We start from the raw sequence: 18,806 nt of genomic DNA on the forward strand, positions 1-18,806 counted from the left end.
AGGCTGTGAATGTTAATACTGCCATAGTTCTTCTCCTAGTGGTGCATGATTGGTTCACCTCCCATTGGAGATTACTATGGGGTATCCTCATAAGGGCAACAAACTACTCCCCTCAGCAGTAAGAAACAACAGCTGTACTTTCTGAGATTTAGATTGATGACGTCTTCTACTTGTTATGGAAAATCATCCAAATAACCCAGCACAGGAGCTTTGTTTTCCCCCTTATGTCCATGATCTCGTTTTTGAGTTATAAGTGTAACATCAATGCTGCTAAGTGAGAGAATGTTAAGGAAACAAACTGCATTAATACAGGTCTGACTATATTTTAACAAGAACAGGCAGGAAGGTAATAGGAACCGACCGCTTTTGGAGTTATATTATGGTCTCTACCCTACTAAGATTAAGATTCCTGACCTTTAGGTTGAGAAAGGATTTGGCAGAGGAAACTTGAGAGAGTTGCAGATTTTGAAGGATGAAGGTGCTCCTGGCATACCTGGCTGGAGTTATTAACTTGCAGAAAAAAAAAGGGTGAAGTTTAATGAAAAGGACAAAGAGTTACATACCTTGAAGAAAGAAAGTGTCCTTGATATACTTGGCAAAAACTATTAGCTGGTGGACAAGTAAGTGGCAAAGTATAATGAAAAAGGCTGGTAGTTATAAATCTTTTATTCTACAAGTCCTGTGTGTGAAGAATATGAGGAAACCTTTGACAAGTCGCAATGTTTGGTTGTTTTTGTTTACTTGAAATGCAATTTGTGAGGATGCCTGTTAAAAATTACCAATGTTTGCACGGCTTGTTTTGTTGCAAACTTGATCTGTGAATGAGTCCAGGAGTGCTGGTAGAAAAATAAACTTGACTAAACTTGACTAAAATGACTTAAGAAGTAAGCCTGCTAAGTGAATGGTACTTTTTAAAGATGGAGGTCACATGTTGCCTGAAAAGTTTTTGAAACTGAAGAATTGTTAAAATCTTTTGTTCAAATAGGGATTTACTCTGGTCAAAAAGATCCTGGTGACAGGGAAAAGAAGGTTTACTCTACAGAGCTGGCAAAACCCTTTGCACATACAAAGATGCATTCTGGACTAGAATTTCCAATGAAAAAAGGTGATCTGGAGTAGGGACTTCATTTGTCAGCAACCTGTGGGTCTTAGATCTGATATCGGATCCGAGCCGGCAACTATTTATACAGCTATGGATCCGAGCTCCTAGCTCCTCCCCTCACCCATAATCCCCTGCTAACCCCAAATGACCTCAGATCTAGTTTGCTGCTCTAGAGTGTGTCAGCTGGATTTTGAGCTCCTGGCAATTTTGAGATAAGTATTGCTATTTTATCTCTTTAGCCCTTTTTTTTCTGTCTGTAATTAGTGTGTGTGTATTAGGCTTCCCTTTAGTTCTTTTTTTTAAAAAAAATTTTAGTGTTACACTCCCCTCGCTGGTCGTTAGTGTGTGATTCCGTTTGGGGCCTTGTGTGCATGAGTAGTGTTTCTTAGTTTTGGGACATGTCTGAGGCCCCAAAGCCTATTTTTTCTAAATGCACCGAGTGTGGCCATAAGCTCTCCTCAGCGGATGGCCACACTCGGTGTGTTCGGTGCCTTGGGGTTGAACACCTGTCCTCAGGATGCACGATTTGTGCAGGGTTCAACCCCAGGGCACTGAAAGAGCGGAGGTCGAAGCTGGTCCTGGTGGGAATTTTTGCCCCCGGAGTCGGCTTCGGCCTCCACTACTCCCGTGGCACCTCCCCAGCCTGTGGTGGTGGCCACTCCTGCCCCCCTTCCTCCAGCTGGGATTCAAACTCCCACTAAAGCACTGGAGGCCAGGGAGGCCAGGAGGGAGAAACGGAGGGAGAAGCACCACAAGTGGCGGGCTGAGGCCTCCGCTTCGGCCACCCCAGCTAAGTGGGCTTCTCCCTCCACGGCTTCCAGGTCTCCTCCTCCTCGGCTCCGATCACCTTGCTTCTCCCTGGGACCAGAGGAGGAGGAGACCCGATCTCCGGTGAGGTCATCGAGGCAGCACACCAGGCCTGCCTCGGTGGCCTCATTGAGATCCACCTACAGCCTGTCTGATGCAGACTTGGACCGGATGATGAGAAGGTTCATCCAGGCCCAGCTGCAGATGGGAGTGCTCCTGCCTCCCCCCCCCTTTGGGGGGGAGCTCAACACCCTTTTTTGCTCCGATAGCTGCTTCTCCGACCCGCTTTCTGGGTTCGGAGCACTTGGAGCCGGGCAGTGTTGGAGCCGGTGGTGGGTCGGCGCCGACAGTACTGGGTACTTCGGATCCGACCCTACCCTAGAGTCTGTCTGTTCCATTGTCGGATCTGACCTCTCGGAGCCGTGGCCCGAGCTTCGGATCCGAGGGATTCAGTGTGCCTTCGGCTCTGTCCAGGTCGGAGCACACTGGTCCCTCGGATCCGACGGTCTCAGCGCCGGTTCCGATCCCTTCATCGGATCCGAGTGGGAGTCGGCTCTCGGAGCCCAGGGAGAGCGGCTCCCCCTCGGCCTTCTATGTAGTGGAGAGGGCTCTGTCGAGAGCATCCAGACCTCCAGCCCTTGTCTCGGCTCCACCCTGCACTCCCTCTCTGCTGGGTCAGGCTTCCATCACCCAGCCACAGGGACAGCCTGCTTCAATGTCCCAGGTTGTTCCTTTGGAACAGGACATTGCTGGTGAGACCTCCTTGGACAGCCCCCCCGAGGAAGTGCCTCGCAAGCATAAGTGTAAGAGGAGGCACGTGGACTCCCCCGAGTCCTTAACAGAGGACACGGACTTGGATGAAGGGGAAGGCTCCCCAAGGTCACCCCTGAGGATGTCTCCTTTGAAGACATTATGGAAATGCTCAGGCTCGGGGGGGGGTGGTCTGCCCCCAAGGCTTCCTCCGACGAGTCCGTGTTCTTGGAGGCATTTGAAGCAGGCCCGTCTACCTCTTGGGTGTCCCCTCTGGCCGACCCCCTGGTGGACCTTGTGACCACCAGGGTGTGGAAGGAGCAGGACACTGTGGAGCCTATTCCCAAGTGCTCAGATAGGATTTTGAGCCCCCCCGCAGACCGACCCCACTGGAGGAAGGGTCCCCCTGTAGATACCATGTTGATGGCGGCAGCCACTAAGAGGGAACTAGCTCAGGAGAGCCCCTCGGTCCATCCTCCGAGCAAGGAGTCTCACTTGATGGATCGCCTTGGAAAGTGGGTATTCAGTTCAGCGACCTTCTCAGTAAGGTCTCTGAACTACATGGCACATGTCATCAGGATGCAGCAGGATCTTATTAAAGAATACGCTGCTTCCCCACCAAAGTCCATGTCGGCGGAGGATAAGCAATTGTACTCCACTCGTATGGCCACTCTGAGATCTGTTTCTAATACCTCTATGCGGCTTTTGTCTCACGCAACTGAGGGAGCCGCTAGAGCTAGCAGAGCGGGCCTAGTTATGAGACACCAGACCTGGCTCCGACATTGTGACTTCACGGAGCCCTTCAAGGCGTCCTTTGCGAATGCCCCCTTTGATGGTTCTGCTTTGTTTGGCAAGACCATTCATGAGACACTTGTCCAGAGCGAGAATGACGGGAAGATGTTGTCTGCCATCGGAGTCCACTTCTCTCCTCCCCAGAGGTCCTTTTCCAAGAGCCAAAAGGGACAGAAGGAGATGTGGTTCTGGAAATCGCAACATTCCCAACCTGCTCCGGACAACCAGTCCTTCCGTGGCAGAGGACGACAGGGAGGACGCCACCCTAGAGGCAGAGGGGCACCGAGAAATTTTGGGTCCAGAGAATCCTTCTCTGTTTGGCCCACGCAACAGCCCTGAAGGGTTGCCCGACTGCTCCACTCTGGAGGCAGTCGGGGGGGCGCTTCTCAAGGCACCTGGTGGCATGGGAGTCCATCACGTCAGACCGCTGGGTGCTTCGGATTATATCCAGAGGTTACAAAATCCCTATGCTACATGTTCCCAGACTCAAGAACCTCCCCGATGTACCACCCGATCAGAGGGAGGCTGCATCCGCAGAAATCCAGCAGCTGCTAGAAAAAAGGGCCATCCAACCCATCCCCCCAGACCAGCTCGGATTAGGGTTTTACTCCAGGTTCTTTCTGGTGCCAAAAAAGACGGGGGACCTGAGACCAATTCTAGACCTTTCCCTCTTGAACATGTCAGTAACCAAGGAGAAATTCCGAATGGTCACTCTTCAATCCATTCTCCCCCTGTTGCGGGAGAATGACTGGATGTGCTCAGTAGACCTCAAGGATGCATACTACCACATCTTAATGGACAGACGATCCAGGAAGTTTCTCCCTTTCCGGCTGGGAGCCAGCCACTATCAGTTCAGGGTCCTTCCCTTTGGCCTCATCACAGCCCCCAGGGTGTTCACCAAAGTTTTGGCGGTGATAGCGGCCCACCTGAGACTTCAGGGAATGCAGGTCTTCCCGTACCTGGACGACTGGCTCCTGACCACCCCAACAAGGCATCTACTCTGCTCAGCCAGAGATTTTTTTCTTCGTCTAGCCCCCCAGTTAGGCATCACGATCGATATGGACAAATCCTCCCTTGCTCCAACACAAGTGATAGACTTCATAGGGGCCAGATTAGATACGAGAAGTCTGTGAGCCTACCTCACTCCGGAACGACTACAGAATCTGAGTTTACATGTGCGGGCCATCATCCAATCAGAAGCTCCACCCGCAGAATTGGTCCTGAGGGCACTGGGCTCTATGGCAGCAGCAATTACACTCCTTCCATGCACTCGCCTAAACATGAGGGTACTACAGTGGACCCTTCAAGTACAATGGTCCTTTCAGCTTCTTCCTCTCAATCACCCTGTCTCTATCAGCAAGGCTTGCAGGAGGGCCCTGTTATGGTGGCTTCATTCCCCAGACCTCCATACAGGTCGCCCCTTCTGCGCTCCACCTCCTCTCATCACGGTGACCACGGACGCTTCTCGCCTCGGGTGGGGGGGGCATTGCTCAGGCAGAACAGTCCAAGGCACATGGAACGACACAGAGACCTCCCTGCATATCAATGTTCTGGAGATGAGGGCAGTGCTGTTGGAGTTGCAAGCACTTCACAACTTTCTTCCCGTAGGAACTATTGCAATTCAGACGGACAACATGTCAGTTGCCTGGTATATCAACAAACAGGGGGGAACCAGGTCTTATCCTCTCTGCCGAGAGGCCATGAGAGTGTGGAAATGGGCGATCTCCACCAACCACTTTCTGATCGCAACGCACATTCCAGGCGGTCCAACATTCTGGCAGACAAAAACTCAGCCACACTGTTCTTTCCCCTTATGAGTGGTCTCTCAACTCCCGAGTAGCGAAGCGGATTTTTGTAAAATGGGGGCAACCCTGCTGCGATCTTTTTGCCTCTCCCTCAAATATGAAATGCGACAGCTTCTTCGCCCTGATTCTCCCACCAGGGGAAGCCCCGAGAGACGCTCTAGTGCATGCTTGGCCACCCAGTCTACTTTATGCCTATCCTCCTCTACCCCTGATGCTAAAGATGTTACAGAAAGCCTCTCGGTTGGGGAGCAAAATGATCCTCATTGCCCCATTCTGGCCTCGACAAACTTAGTTCCCTTACCTGTGGTCTCACTTGGTGAATCCTCCCTGGATTCTGGATCCCAGCCCGGATCTGATCTCCCACCCATCAGGCTTACCGACCCTGAACCTGGACAGCCTGAAGCTGACAGCTTGGCTGCTCCAGTTCCACTCTTAATTAGGACTCCCGGTATCTCTTCATCAATCAAAGCCATTTGGTGGCAGCGCATAAACCTTCCACCAGGAAGATTTACCACAGTAAATGGAAGCGCTTCTCAGTCTGGGTGAAACATCATAATCTGGACCCCTTCACTTCTCCGCTAATGTCCGTTTTGGGCTTCCTTACCGGGATTTTTCAGCAAGGGGCTAGCTGTTCTACAGTCAAGGTACAATTGGCAGCCATCTCCCATTACCATGTAGGACACGAGACAGGTCATTTGATGTCAGCTAAACTATGTAAAACCTTCCTCAAGGGTACTTTTCTGCTCAGGCCCCCTATCAAAGAAGCCATACCCCCCTTGGGACCTATCGCTAGTTCTTCAGGCCTTGACTGCTTCTCCCTTTGAACCAGCTGCCTCGGCTGATCTTAAATACCTGTCTTGGAAAACAGCATTCCTGGTAGCCATCACTTCTGCGAAAAGAGTTTCGGAACTTCAAGCTCTTTCGGTAAAATCCCCTTACTTGGTTTTTCATCAGCATAGAGTGTACCTCAGGACCAATCCATCCTTTCTACCTAAGGTGGCCTGAGAAACCAATATCAGTCAGTCCATTAATCTTCCTGTTTTCTTCCCTAATTATCAAAATAAAGGAGAATACAAGCTGCATTCATTAGATGTGCACAGGCAGCTACATTTCTATATTCATAGGACTGCTGGTCACAGACAATCTGATCAGCTGTTCATTTCCTTTGCCAAATTCAATTTAGGTAAAGCCGTTTCGAAGGTCACCTTATCACACTGGATTTCCCAATGTATCCTTCTAGCTTATGAGACTTCTGGGAGGCCCGCACCTCAAAGGGTTCGTGCACATTCCACTTGCTCCATATCTACTTCTACTGCATTCAGATCTAGAGTTCCCTTGGATGATATTTGCTCGGCAGCCACTTGGGCCTCATCTCATACTTTTATTAACCACTACAAACTGGACATCATTTCCAGAGGGAGAGCATCCTTTGGCTCCGCAGTGCTCCGGAACATCCTTCCATGATGGCTGCCCAAGATTCAGGTAGCTGGGGACTCTGTCCCACAGGTTGCTGACAAATGAAGTCCCTACTCCAGATTAAGAAGTTATGTACTCACCATAACGTTCCATCTGAGTAGGTGGCTTCATTTGTCTGCAACCATCCCCCCTCCTTCCCCCTGGCCTTCAGAAGAGTTAGATGGTGGTATTTTTCCTGCCTTTTCCTGTTGGGATACCTTTTCAGGTATATAGGAGGGCAAACTTGATCTGAAGTCATTTGAGGTTGGCAGGGGATTATGGGTGACGGGAGGAGCTAGGAGCTCGGATCCATAGCTGTATAAATAGTTGCCGTCTCGGATCCGATATCGGATCCAAGACCCACAGGTTGCAGACAAATGAAGCCACCTACTCAGATGGAATGTTATGGTGAGTACATAACTTCTTATTTTGTAATGATATTTTCTGTTTTCCATTGGGGAAGCCGAAGGTCTGTATATATTGAACTGTTGCAGGTAAATCCTGCATAAAATGGAAAGATTACCTGAAGCCTTGCCAAACTCTATGACAGTTTCATAAGAAAGTTATACAGCCACTGTCCAACACCTGCTTAGCCTGCATCAACACATTTTGTCACTCTTGAACCAGCTGCCATCTCATTAGGAAATCAAAATGCCAGTGGCCCTTTGAAAAAAGGCCTTTGAAATGCATATGGCTGAATAGCAGTCGCCCCAAGTTAAGTGTCCACAATTAGTAGCTGCCCCAAGCTAAGTGTCCACAATTTTGCCTTCACACTTAACTTTGGTATTTGCTAAAAGCAAACAGGGACTTAGAAAGTGCTGATGCCTATGACTACCAGAAACTGAAATGTGACATTTTGGCAACTACAGCTTCATGTAAAGCATAATCTCTTTTATGTTTCACAGCTGGGCATTCAATATGAAGAGACTGGAAGGGTTCCAAATGACTAATTTAATAAAAACTCCAGGACTGGTGTAATAAATACCCCCGTACAGCCTTACTAAACAAGTCGCACCTCTAGAGGATAGATTTTTTTTTTAACCTGAGCCACATTTATTTCACTGCTAAACACATGTTGTATCTACATTTCACAAAAGAGAATTTGTGTAATATGAATATGGACAAGTCCTTAAAGTAATCCACAGTCTTTAATGTTATAGTTGATTAAGCATTAGGACAGGCAATTTTTCATTTGTTGACATTTAACAGAACTGAAATGAAGTCCAGTTTGCTTTGTGCGGTCATTGATTCATTTGTGTAGTTAATAATACTGATAAAATCTTTTTCACTGGAAATTAGAAATCCTATCTTGCCGTCATCTCTATAGTTTGATAAACAACTGCATATATTATGTGGAATAGATGAAAACACTTTGTTAAATAGAATCAGGTCCAAGAGAGAAGCCTGTGGGATTCCTTTCTTACTTGGCAAATGTTCAGAATGGGTATCCTGAATTGCTAAAGCCGGCAATTTCCCATTCAACCAAAAAATTAATCCATCTGATGATATACAGATTGAAATTGGAATTTATTATAGATTTAAGAATAACATTGTGGGGTAACATGTCAAATGTTTTAGCTAGATCAAAATAAATAACCCCTGAATTGAGGCCTTGAGCTAACACCATTGAGCTATAATCATAAAATTCAACTAGGTTAGTCAGTGATGATTTTCTTTTAATAAAACCATGTCAATGGATATCTAATCATTCAAACGTATTGCCTGTTGCATTCATGATGTCATTAAAGCATAATTCAAAGCATTTACCTAAAATAGAATTAAAGCTTATTGGGCAGCAATTGGCAACATCATTCCCTCTTACCCCACTTAAAGATTTGTGTTCCACAAGAAGTCTGCCAGGATTCCAGTACTGTGCTGATTTGCATGAGTTTATTAATGATCTGCTTTACCCTGGGGCAATGGCATCCTTGAGGTTAGTTTATTAAAGATCTGTTTAACCTGGGGCAATGGTATCTATGATGTTATAAAGTAAGATGTCAGGGGTATTACTATTCTCAACTTCCTTTCTCCCTCCCATAATGCTTTGCACTATATACATTCATAGTCACACCCCTCCCTAACATCACCTATTTATTCTACATTGTGTCTTCTACTTTTCCCAAATAAACCCTCACTTCTTCCTGTTTTATCTATGTTCTCATACTCAAGTCTTTTAACCCCCCATTCCATATATTCCAGAGAAGAAACTAGGACAACCTAACTGTCTTCCTTCCTAGTAAATATTTCTTTCCTACCTACCCTCTATTGGCTTTCAGGCTCCACCACCACTATATATCCTTCTACTCTGCAACTTATTTTTCCTTTGTGATTCCTATTTCCACTACCTGACAACTATAACATAGAGATCCCATTACTTAACCATGCTACTAATGAGCTTATCCTCTATTCTTCTCCTGCTGCTGGGCCATCTCTCATCCTACCATGACTCGGTAATAGCTCTCAGTATATCTCCAACTCTGTCCAAACCAACTATTAATACTTTCTTCCTACACTCTGCACACATCGCACCAAACCTACTTAATGATCCTCTCACCTTTATTCCATATACAGCTTGAGTAATTCCACTTCAACACAAACCAAAACAAAATTAAGTGGAAAAATATTCTCCAAAAACAAGTGTCAAAAATTCCCCAATATACTAAAATCCTTCTAGGAGGAGACATCACAATAATCTTGGCCCCACCTATCACAATGAACATCAAGACAATTCTCTTTCACATGCTACTTTAACACTACAACGATTAACCCTAACCCCGGTAATATAACTTTTGCTGCCATAAATGTTAAACTACATGCCTGGATTACCCAACAAAATCCTGATATTCTCATTGTAAGTGAAACTTGGTTTAAACCAGCATAAACAACTCAGAAATTACACCTCCCAACTATGTCATCTTTAATGACCACATAAAGAGGAAAGGTGGTGGTATTCCTTTAATATTTCCCAACAGCTACCACAGTCCCCCTTACAACAAACCAATACCAAAACTCAATTCAGCAGGGGTCCTTATAATTTTAGTAGAATTAAGCAATTGTGAACAAATATGTATTACTGTTCTTTACATCCCTCCTGGTGACAATACAGCTATACTGGAAGGTATCCTACATTGGATATCCATAACAGTTCCACAAGAAATACTACTACTAGGTGATTTTAATGTCAAGTGGTTGGACATAAACTGTAACTCTCCTACAATAAGAGTGAGCGTATATAATTTCACACAACTAATTAATAGCCCTACACATTATAGCAGGGCATCAAATTCTGTATTAGACTGGATCCTAGTATCAGACTCTGGTAAGTATACCACTTCAGATAGAATGTCTAACTGTCTCAGTAACCATTCCCAATCTATACAACCAGACATCTCACACATCCACTTAAACAGCATATTTATAAAACAAAACGCCCTTTTGTCTATTAAATGGAACATCTTAAAAATCATCCACTTAAATGATGCTGGTAAATGAATTCAGTACAACTTTCCTGTATATCCTAAATAGGCTTGTACTACCTAGAAAGACAAAAGTAAAAACAAATAATACAATTTGACTATCCAAAAAGAATAAAATGCTAATGCAGGATACAGGAAAAGTGTGGAAAGAATGACAAAAATATAAACACCACAATATCTTGAAAACTTCAGAATGCTTCATGATCTTATTAAAAAGCAAATTAATGAAGACAAAAATATATACTAAAATAACTTTCATAGTAATAATGAACACAACCCTAAAAATTCTATACAACCATTAAAGAAATTTTACATCGCAGCCATAAACTCAACCCTAACCCCTCTCCCAATAACTTATCACTCAAAACCACAATGCAGTTCAATTTTTATTTTATATATATTATAACATTTCTAACCAAGGATTACCCAAAATCTAATCCTAACCCTGCCCAGCAGCCATGTATCACCACATCCAATTTTACCTTCAAACATGTGCCCAAATCCTAAATAAAACTACTTTTAAACAAACTGAAACTATGCTCAACTTCAGGCAATGACCTTCTAAGTGAGTACCTTAAATAAGCAGCCGATAGCATTGCCTGCCACCTCAATCCTTATAAATAGATCAATCCAGGAATCCCACATTCCCTCTTTCTGGTAAAAGTCACACATTATCCCTCTGCACAAATCAGGAATTTCAACAGACATTGGTAACTTTAGATCTCTAGCAGTCTTAGACCCCTCTCCAAAATATTTGAAAAACATATTCAAAAACAAGTGCTAAACTATCAACTGCAGGATGAACTCCTATCCCTCACACAACTTGCCTTCCACCCTTCCCATAGTACTAATGCTGAACTTCAAACCTATGTAGATGATGTTACTAAAGCTAGAGATAATGGCAAACTAGTCTCCTCCTTATTTCTAGGTTTGTCTAAGGCTTTCAATACAGTTGGTCACAGCAAACTTCTACTTCAAATGTCCTCATTAGGTCTCCCTCAGACCACCTTTTTATGGTTCAGAAGCTACCTATCCAATAGGTGTCAGTCAGTAAAATGACACTCCACCCTCTCTCCACATCTCCCAGTCACCAGCAGTGTACCACAAGGCTCTGTCATTCAACCTCTCTTCTTTAACATTTTCACCAACACCCTCCACAAATCCACATAACAGGCCTCCCTAATATAATACGCAGATGATTCCACACTCATTTGCACATCTGACAATGTGGCTTACCTCCAAAAAATTACTTGGGAAGCTTTACCAGTAACTGAAACATGGCTTAATAAATCACAACTCATGCTCAACCCTTAAAAAAGTAAACTACTATTTTTTCACCAAATACCTATTCCATGATGAAACAAAATTTAAAGTCCTCTGTCTCTTGATAACACAGCCATTGGAATCCCTTATAATAGCAAATTATTAGGGATAATATTGGATAATAATCTTAAATTCAACTTGTATATACAACTTTGTATAAGACGACTCATCAAAAATTAGGGATGCTTTATAGCGCAAAGACCTTTCTAACAGATGCAACTAAAGATACACTTACCACTACATCTCTGTTTCCACCACATTTTTATGGTGCTCCCATTCTTACTAAATTTCAGGCATCACAAAAATGAAAACTTTAACAATGCTATGACAAAGTTGCTAAATTTGCAGAAAATACCCTTTTAGATCCCACCACTGTATAGCAGTAAAAAGCTTAAATTGGTTAGAACTACCCCATCAGCTAACATATACATATATTCTTACCACCCATACAATTATTTAGAATCCATCTACTTGTTCAGCACTAAACATTCTACAAACCTATGTCCCTAGCTGATCATTACAATGCAATGACAAAAACTCCTGTCTGTCCATAAATCTATCAAATTTGCCGAGCATTGTCTGTACTCGTATCATGTTGCTAAGGCCTGGAACTCATCTCTGTCCATCAGGTCAATACCCTCCCATCCTTCAAAACCATCCTGAAAGACCTCTTATCCAAAAGCTGTCTCTGTTCTTGCTCCAAACCAGGGTAAACTATATCCCTAAATGTATCAAATATCTATTTACTTTGCATCTACTTACTCTCCCTTCTTCACTCACTCCTAACTCAATTTCTCTCCCCTGGCTTTCTTCCTAAATATACCATCAGCCTACTTTTCTCTCACTTTGTATAACCTTTCCTGGTTTATATTATACTAACTTACCTTTAATTTTTCTATAAACTGGCTAAAATTTCTCTAACTAATTATTGTCATATAATTTGTATCTGTTATTAACCAATGTTTTCATGTTATGTCTAATTTGGTACAATTATTTAAACTGTATTTGTTTTTTGTCTTTTTTAGAAACTTAAAAATTATTGTTCTTAAAATGTTTTGTAATACTTTGGAGCTTTTCTCCCTGGGCCTCTTCTGGTAATCAAATCTCAATCAGTCTATCAATCAATAAATTAATAAATAAATTTCTTGTCCCACAGATGTAGTTTATTTGATTTTATTTAATGCCAACTCAACTAATTTGATTTTGCAATTTAAAAATGGTTTTGACTAAGCATAGTTTGGTAGTAATTTTTGTATATTGAAAGTAGGATTTACATGTAAGATGGAGTGGTTTGCATGGTTTGTACTCTATATACCACCCAGATAATGTGATAGCTAAATGTGTTTATTAAGTATTATAGGTGTGAAATAATTAGTGTTAATGTGTTATTTGTGTTGTAAGACAAAGAGGAAAGTAACTTGTTAAAATTAGCCAAGAGATAAGTACAAGCAGGAAAGAGATAATGTATAGCCTGTGAGGAAAACCCATGACATTTGCTAGTGTATAGAATTTTACTGGTAGATGCTTTCTGGAAAGTGTGTACTTTGAGATCTGTGAGCATATTGAATGCATGTTGGAAGAAAAAGGCTGAAGAATAGCTTATTAGGACAGTGGTTTGATTGCTAGTAGTGTTGCTGTGGATACTGGGATTTAAATGTAAGAAACTGAGGGGGGCTGTAGAGTTGGAGGTTGAAGAGGCATAAGGTGGGACACATCTCTCATGAAAGGAAGTCAGCTTGTATAAGTGTTGTGTTATTACTTGTGGATCCCAGTAACTGGATATCCAACAAGGTACAAATAGTGGCTAAAACATTATAAAAACATTCTTTTGGTTGTAATAGTTGTGCTAGACTATATCCAGTAGTCCTTACCTAAAGGTGTGGTATACAGTCCAACAGCACTCACCTCTAGCCTGTTAAATGCAGCAAATGTGGCACAGTGCCAACAGTGAAGTTTGTGATTGGATAAAGCAATCCAGTACAACAATAGTGTGCTGTGTAACAAACTGTGCAAGCTGAAATGAAGTGGAAATGCTCCAAAGTGGAAGTTGCTGGTTCTTGGAGTATTGGCAGAGAAAGAAAGAGAAAAACAGTACAGGAGTGCAGAAGTGATGGAGTCAGGAGGAAAGTGCTGGGCACCTGCTAAATTTCATTAGATTACTTTGCATTTTAGATGAATGGGCAAAGAGGGAGATAATTTGTTAATAAAGCAGAGCTACTTATGCAAGGAAATTGAATGTATTGAGAGCAGCAGACATAAAATAAGCATGTATGAATGCCAAAGAGATAGAATTATACAAGCAATGTCGATAGAATTATACAAGCAATGTCGATAGAATTATACAAGCAATGTAGATAATGTGACTGTCTCTGCTCATAATTCACAGTATCCAGCATTAAGAAAAGTTGTTATAGATAATCACATTTTTAAAATAAAAAAAATTGCTTTGCAGATGCAAACATAGGTTATTTAGTAAACTGTCATGATTTTATTCCCCTCTGCCATAGGGCTGAGAGAAATTGCCTAAAGATTTATGACTTTATCATTAGTAGACCTTAAAATACAAAGGAAATTATGAAAAAGAGACAACTATCTTCATTTACAGAGGAGTAGAGTTACATGAAACTAAAACTTGCAAATAAAAAAATCAGTCATAAGTGACAATTGTATCAAACAGGTTAAATAAACAATATATAAAACTAAAAAGTAGTATAGAAACAGTATATGCAAAACATATATTAAACATACCCAGCAATAAATTTATTAGAATACAAGAAAGTAACTATATGGGGAACACTACTACTTGTGCAATGACTAGTTGACATGGTGTGTTGTGTATGTTTTAGTAAAGTCTTGAATGTTGATACATCATTATGTTGGTTGCTGCTTTGTCACATATGCTGTTTAATACTGACCTTCAAGTCTGGTGACTTGGTATAATGAAGGCAAAAGTACTAATTTTTCCCCATATTTGACTTTGTGAGACTTCAGAGTAAGTTTATGTAGAGATCGGGGTGTAGGGGGGGCCACAATATTCAGGAGATGTACGTGTGTGTATGGGGGGGGGGACTACAGCCCACTGCAAAATTAGTAATAAATCAGTTTGTGAGAAATTTCAGTTTATAATATTTTCTGAACTGTTATATGTTTTTTATGGTACATTTACAAAATTCTTAATTATGATGAAGTGAGAATTGCTGTTTCATCATAACTGAGCATGTAAAATATATCCAGTGAAATTTCACCATTTAAATGCATGTGGTACACAGTGGAATTTGCAGTATTGATGTCAATGTTGAAAATTAATGACTTAGCCATTTCCTGTTCTTTTGATAAGTTGTAAAAATGTTTTTCTGAGTTCCCATAATATATTGATAAATGTCATTTTCCACTGCCGTGGCTATTAAGTCATTAATTTACAGCACTGACATTGTTATTAAAGGTGCTGATAAAGCTAGTGTAGTTGTATTAGACACAGAGTGTTACTGTTATAAGATGTTTAACATGTTTAATACTATTGATTACTTACCTATTAATAGAAGGGATGTAATGACTATTATCAATAATGTGAATTCCACTATGCACCACATGCATGTAAATGGTGACATTTCACTGGATGCTTTAGACTATTTACATCTACCAACACCTAAGATACCAGTTATATATGGGTTTCCCAAAATTTCCAAGTCACTCTAGGAACCACCAATGAGACCTATTGACTTGGTGCGTGATTGGGTAACTGAGCCAATATCAAAATATTTAGAAAGTAAATTAAAATTAGCACTAGGTATGTCTACTACCATCATAAAAGATACTGCAGACTTTTATTCAATGGTTATTTAGTTGGTCTCCCAGCAATAATGTGTTAGATTGTTATTTTTTTACCCTTGACTTAGACTCTGTTTTTACCTCCATACCAAATGATATATGTGTGGAATATATCCGTAAGTTTATTGCTGGAAGTGCCACATATACATCTACAGACATGAATGCAATTTGTGCCTTACTGGAATTAGTTCTACACAGTAATGTTTTTATTCCCTGATCATTATTATAAACAAAAAGCAGGGGTATCTATGGGTGTACCAGTGGCCAACAGCTATGCAGACATGGTTAATAAATGGGAAATTGAGTAAGTGCTTTCATCAAAAAATCAACATCACAGCAACTTCTTATTTTATATACAATTTGTTAATGACCTTTTTCTCATAAGGCAGGGTTCGCTTTCTTTGTTTAATTACTTTAATTGTATTAATACATCTACTAGTGCTTTAAAATTCAAAAATACATTACATTTTGCTCAGATTGGGCAGACTGGACAGACTGAAACCACAATGTATAAAAAGGATGTTAAAAGAAACACCTATTTACACAGAAGGAGTATGCATCCATCACATATATTTAAAAATATAGTTAAAAAACAAATGATGTGAACAGTGTAATACCATAGATAGCATGATGAACATCCAAATGAATTACACAGCTTGGGATTTTATACAGAGGGGGTATAATAAACACAAAGTTGCCCCCACAGAGATGGATATCAAAGGTCAAAGAAATTGTATAGCTAGACCCATTTTATCAGATCAGAGAGTTATAGTGTATAACCAGGTCACAATGAATGAAGTTGAAAGTACCAAGAAATGTAAATTCAGATGCATAGTAACTTATAACATAAACACACCTGTAGTCAAACAGGTAATCAATAAATATTGGTTCATGGTACAACAAATTCCCCTGGATATAGGACATGAACAACTCTCTTTTGTTTATAAAAGGTTTAACAACTTAAAGAAAAGATTGTGTTATAAAGAACAGGAACAAAATTTAGGTTATGTCATCAGTAACAAAAAATACACATCAGTGCAATGGCTGTCATCTGCTGCCATTTTTTAAATCAATGTAGCTTAGAAGGTTGCAAGGAAGCTAACATGCACTTACTACAGGTGGTGCACCTGTCAGCCAACAGCCTTATCACGTGTGGTGACATGCATGTGCTTCTTGGTAGCAGTGGATGGTGTGGCATAGGAGTCAGTGGGTATGGGAGTTAAAGCCATCTATAAGTTCCACAGATTATCCCACTCACTAGCAACTGAATCCCAGCTGCAGCTGAAGAATGAATGGGTTGATGTAGCTCACTGGTCAAGTAAAGTAAGGGCCAGAGGGTTCTCACCTGGATCATTGACGACTGGTACTTGCCCTGATGGAGGAATGAATATATATATATATATATATATATATATATATATATATATATATATATATATATATATATATATATATATATATATATATATATATATATATATATATATAAAATACCATATAGACCAACAAAATAAAAAAAAAATTTCAGAAACATTTTAGTCCTTTATAACTGAACAATTTGCTAAAACCCAGATGAAAAAAATATAAACTTATGCCAACAATAAATTCCCAACAGAATATCAATAAATTGGAAAATGCTAAAGCAGCATTATATTTATGAAATGTGTCTGGTATTACTCTTTGATGTGATGTTATGTGCCCAAATACATTTTTACTTCATAATTTCGTCCTTTTCATATCTGCTTCATAACAGTTCAAACATATAGTACTGGGATAGTATAAAAAATAGGCACTTTGTTTACGAGAAGAACACTAAGGATTACTTTATTTCTGCGTAATCTTGGAAGATTTAGAATTAATGACTTTTTGTTGACAGTCTTCGTGTCAGCTGAGATATTAGTGCACTCCTAGTTAACTAGGGCATAATACTGCCACTGTACTTTATACAGTGAATGGAGTATTTGTCTGTGATACCTCCTAAAAGATACCCATCAGTATTTGCAGCTGTGCACCCATCCATTGTTAAAACATTAGTTCATTTGCAAGGAAAGTTATATATAGATTGTATAAAGTACTCCCTCAACATGCTGAACATTATTAGTTCAGTATCTGCAAATAATAAGCAGAACTTTGAACCAAGTTATGTTAAAAAGAATAAGTAGTCATATAAAAAATCTGCAGGCAGTTTTAGAATAATACAGCTGAGCAATTATGTGGCACTCTAAGAAATGGTATTGCCATACAAATGAAATTATTATTAGAATAATGTGTTGCTACTTTCTAAATGGAGAGAATAATATTCTAATCGGCATTTATGTGAAGTCAGCAAAACTACAGCTTTGCTTTTAATGTTTACCATGTTTTGCAGATTATTTCATATAGTTATTTCATCATCTTGGTTGTTATGACATATCATGATAAGTAAAATGATTTAAGAATTGTATTGTTGTACTGATGCATTTCTATTTCCATTTTAATTACTTAACCACGCTGTGAATTTGTTGTAGGATGCTTTAATGGATTTTTTAATTTAGTTGATTTGCTTCCTTTTTCAGTAACATATTATGTCTCAAATGTATTTCAGTATCAACTAATTACTTAAGTGAAAAAAAACTGCAGTAATTTTGAAAAAAATTATATCTCTGTAATCATTTTATTATTTTAATATAATGATAATTCATGTTTTTATTGTTCTAGAAAAAACAGTATATCAGAAAGGTCGAGCAGTAGATACAGGTGAAGTTGAGATTGGAACCCAGATCATGCAAACTATTCCTCCAGGATTATTTTGGCGGTTTCAGATAATTATCTACCATCCTGTCTACTTGAAGTTTAATGTTTCACTTGCTAAAGATGCTTTGCTGGGAATATATGGTAGAAGAAATATTGCACCTACACATACTCAGGTAATTGTTTTGATTAAAGCTACATTGATATTAAAATACAGTGCACTTGAAAAGTAGGATGTTATGAATGCCATTTTGATATATTTTAAGTTCTCAGTATATCTCTCATAGATTGTAACAGAGAAAGAGACTGCTTTGCATAGTCAATCTGCCATCCTCTCTTCAGAATTTACAAACTTGTTTTTCAAGTTTTATGAATCCTCCAAATTTTCTTCAGAAATATGTTGAATTTTTTTCTGTTTTCCTTCCATATACAACCTTTGTTTTATAACTGGTTTCTCATAAGGAAGTCAGGTTCCACATCGAGTTTTAACATATGTGAAATAATTAATCAGTGCTAGAAGTCCTAATATAATGTGTTTAAAATGCATTGTTACAGCATGCCTTCCTCCTCCAAATGAATTAAACTCAAGGTGGGCAGAATACCTTAGTTAAATATTACCACACTTGTAAGTAGTAAAAAATTGGCTATAAATACTGTATACCCATGCCTCTCCAGCGCAAGAAAGGTGTCAGTAGTACCTAACCACAATATGCAGTTCAACTTGAAAATGTTATCCTC

At 40.4% G+C, this 18,806-nt stretch overlaps 1 protein-coding gene across 3 annotated transcripts in view; it reads left to right on the forward strand.

The window, feature by feature from the left end:
- TENM1 (teneurin transmembrane protein 1) overlaps positions 1-18,806 on the forward strand; it is a 3,721,864-nt gene that overhangs the window by 2,142,731 nt on the left and 1,560,327 nt on the right. For all 3 annotated transcript variants that reach the window (XM_044054336.1, XM_044054337.1, XM_044054338.1), the window contains one exon: positions 18,036-18,244. In XM_044054336.1, the coding sequence (XP_043910271.1) occupies positions 18,036-18,244 (209 nt within the window). The remainder of the gene's footprint in view (positions 1-18,035; positions 18,245-18,806) is intronic.

Source organism: Protopterus annectens, chromosome 13.part0, assembly GCF_019279795.1.
Source record: "Protopterus annectens isolate FY-2018-M chromosome 13.part0, PAN1.0, whole genome shotgun sequence".
NCBI classification, from domain to species: domain Eukaryota; kingdom Metazoa; phylum Chordata; order Ceratodontiformes; family Protopteridae; genus Protopterus; species Protopterus annectens.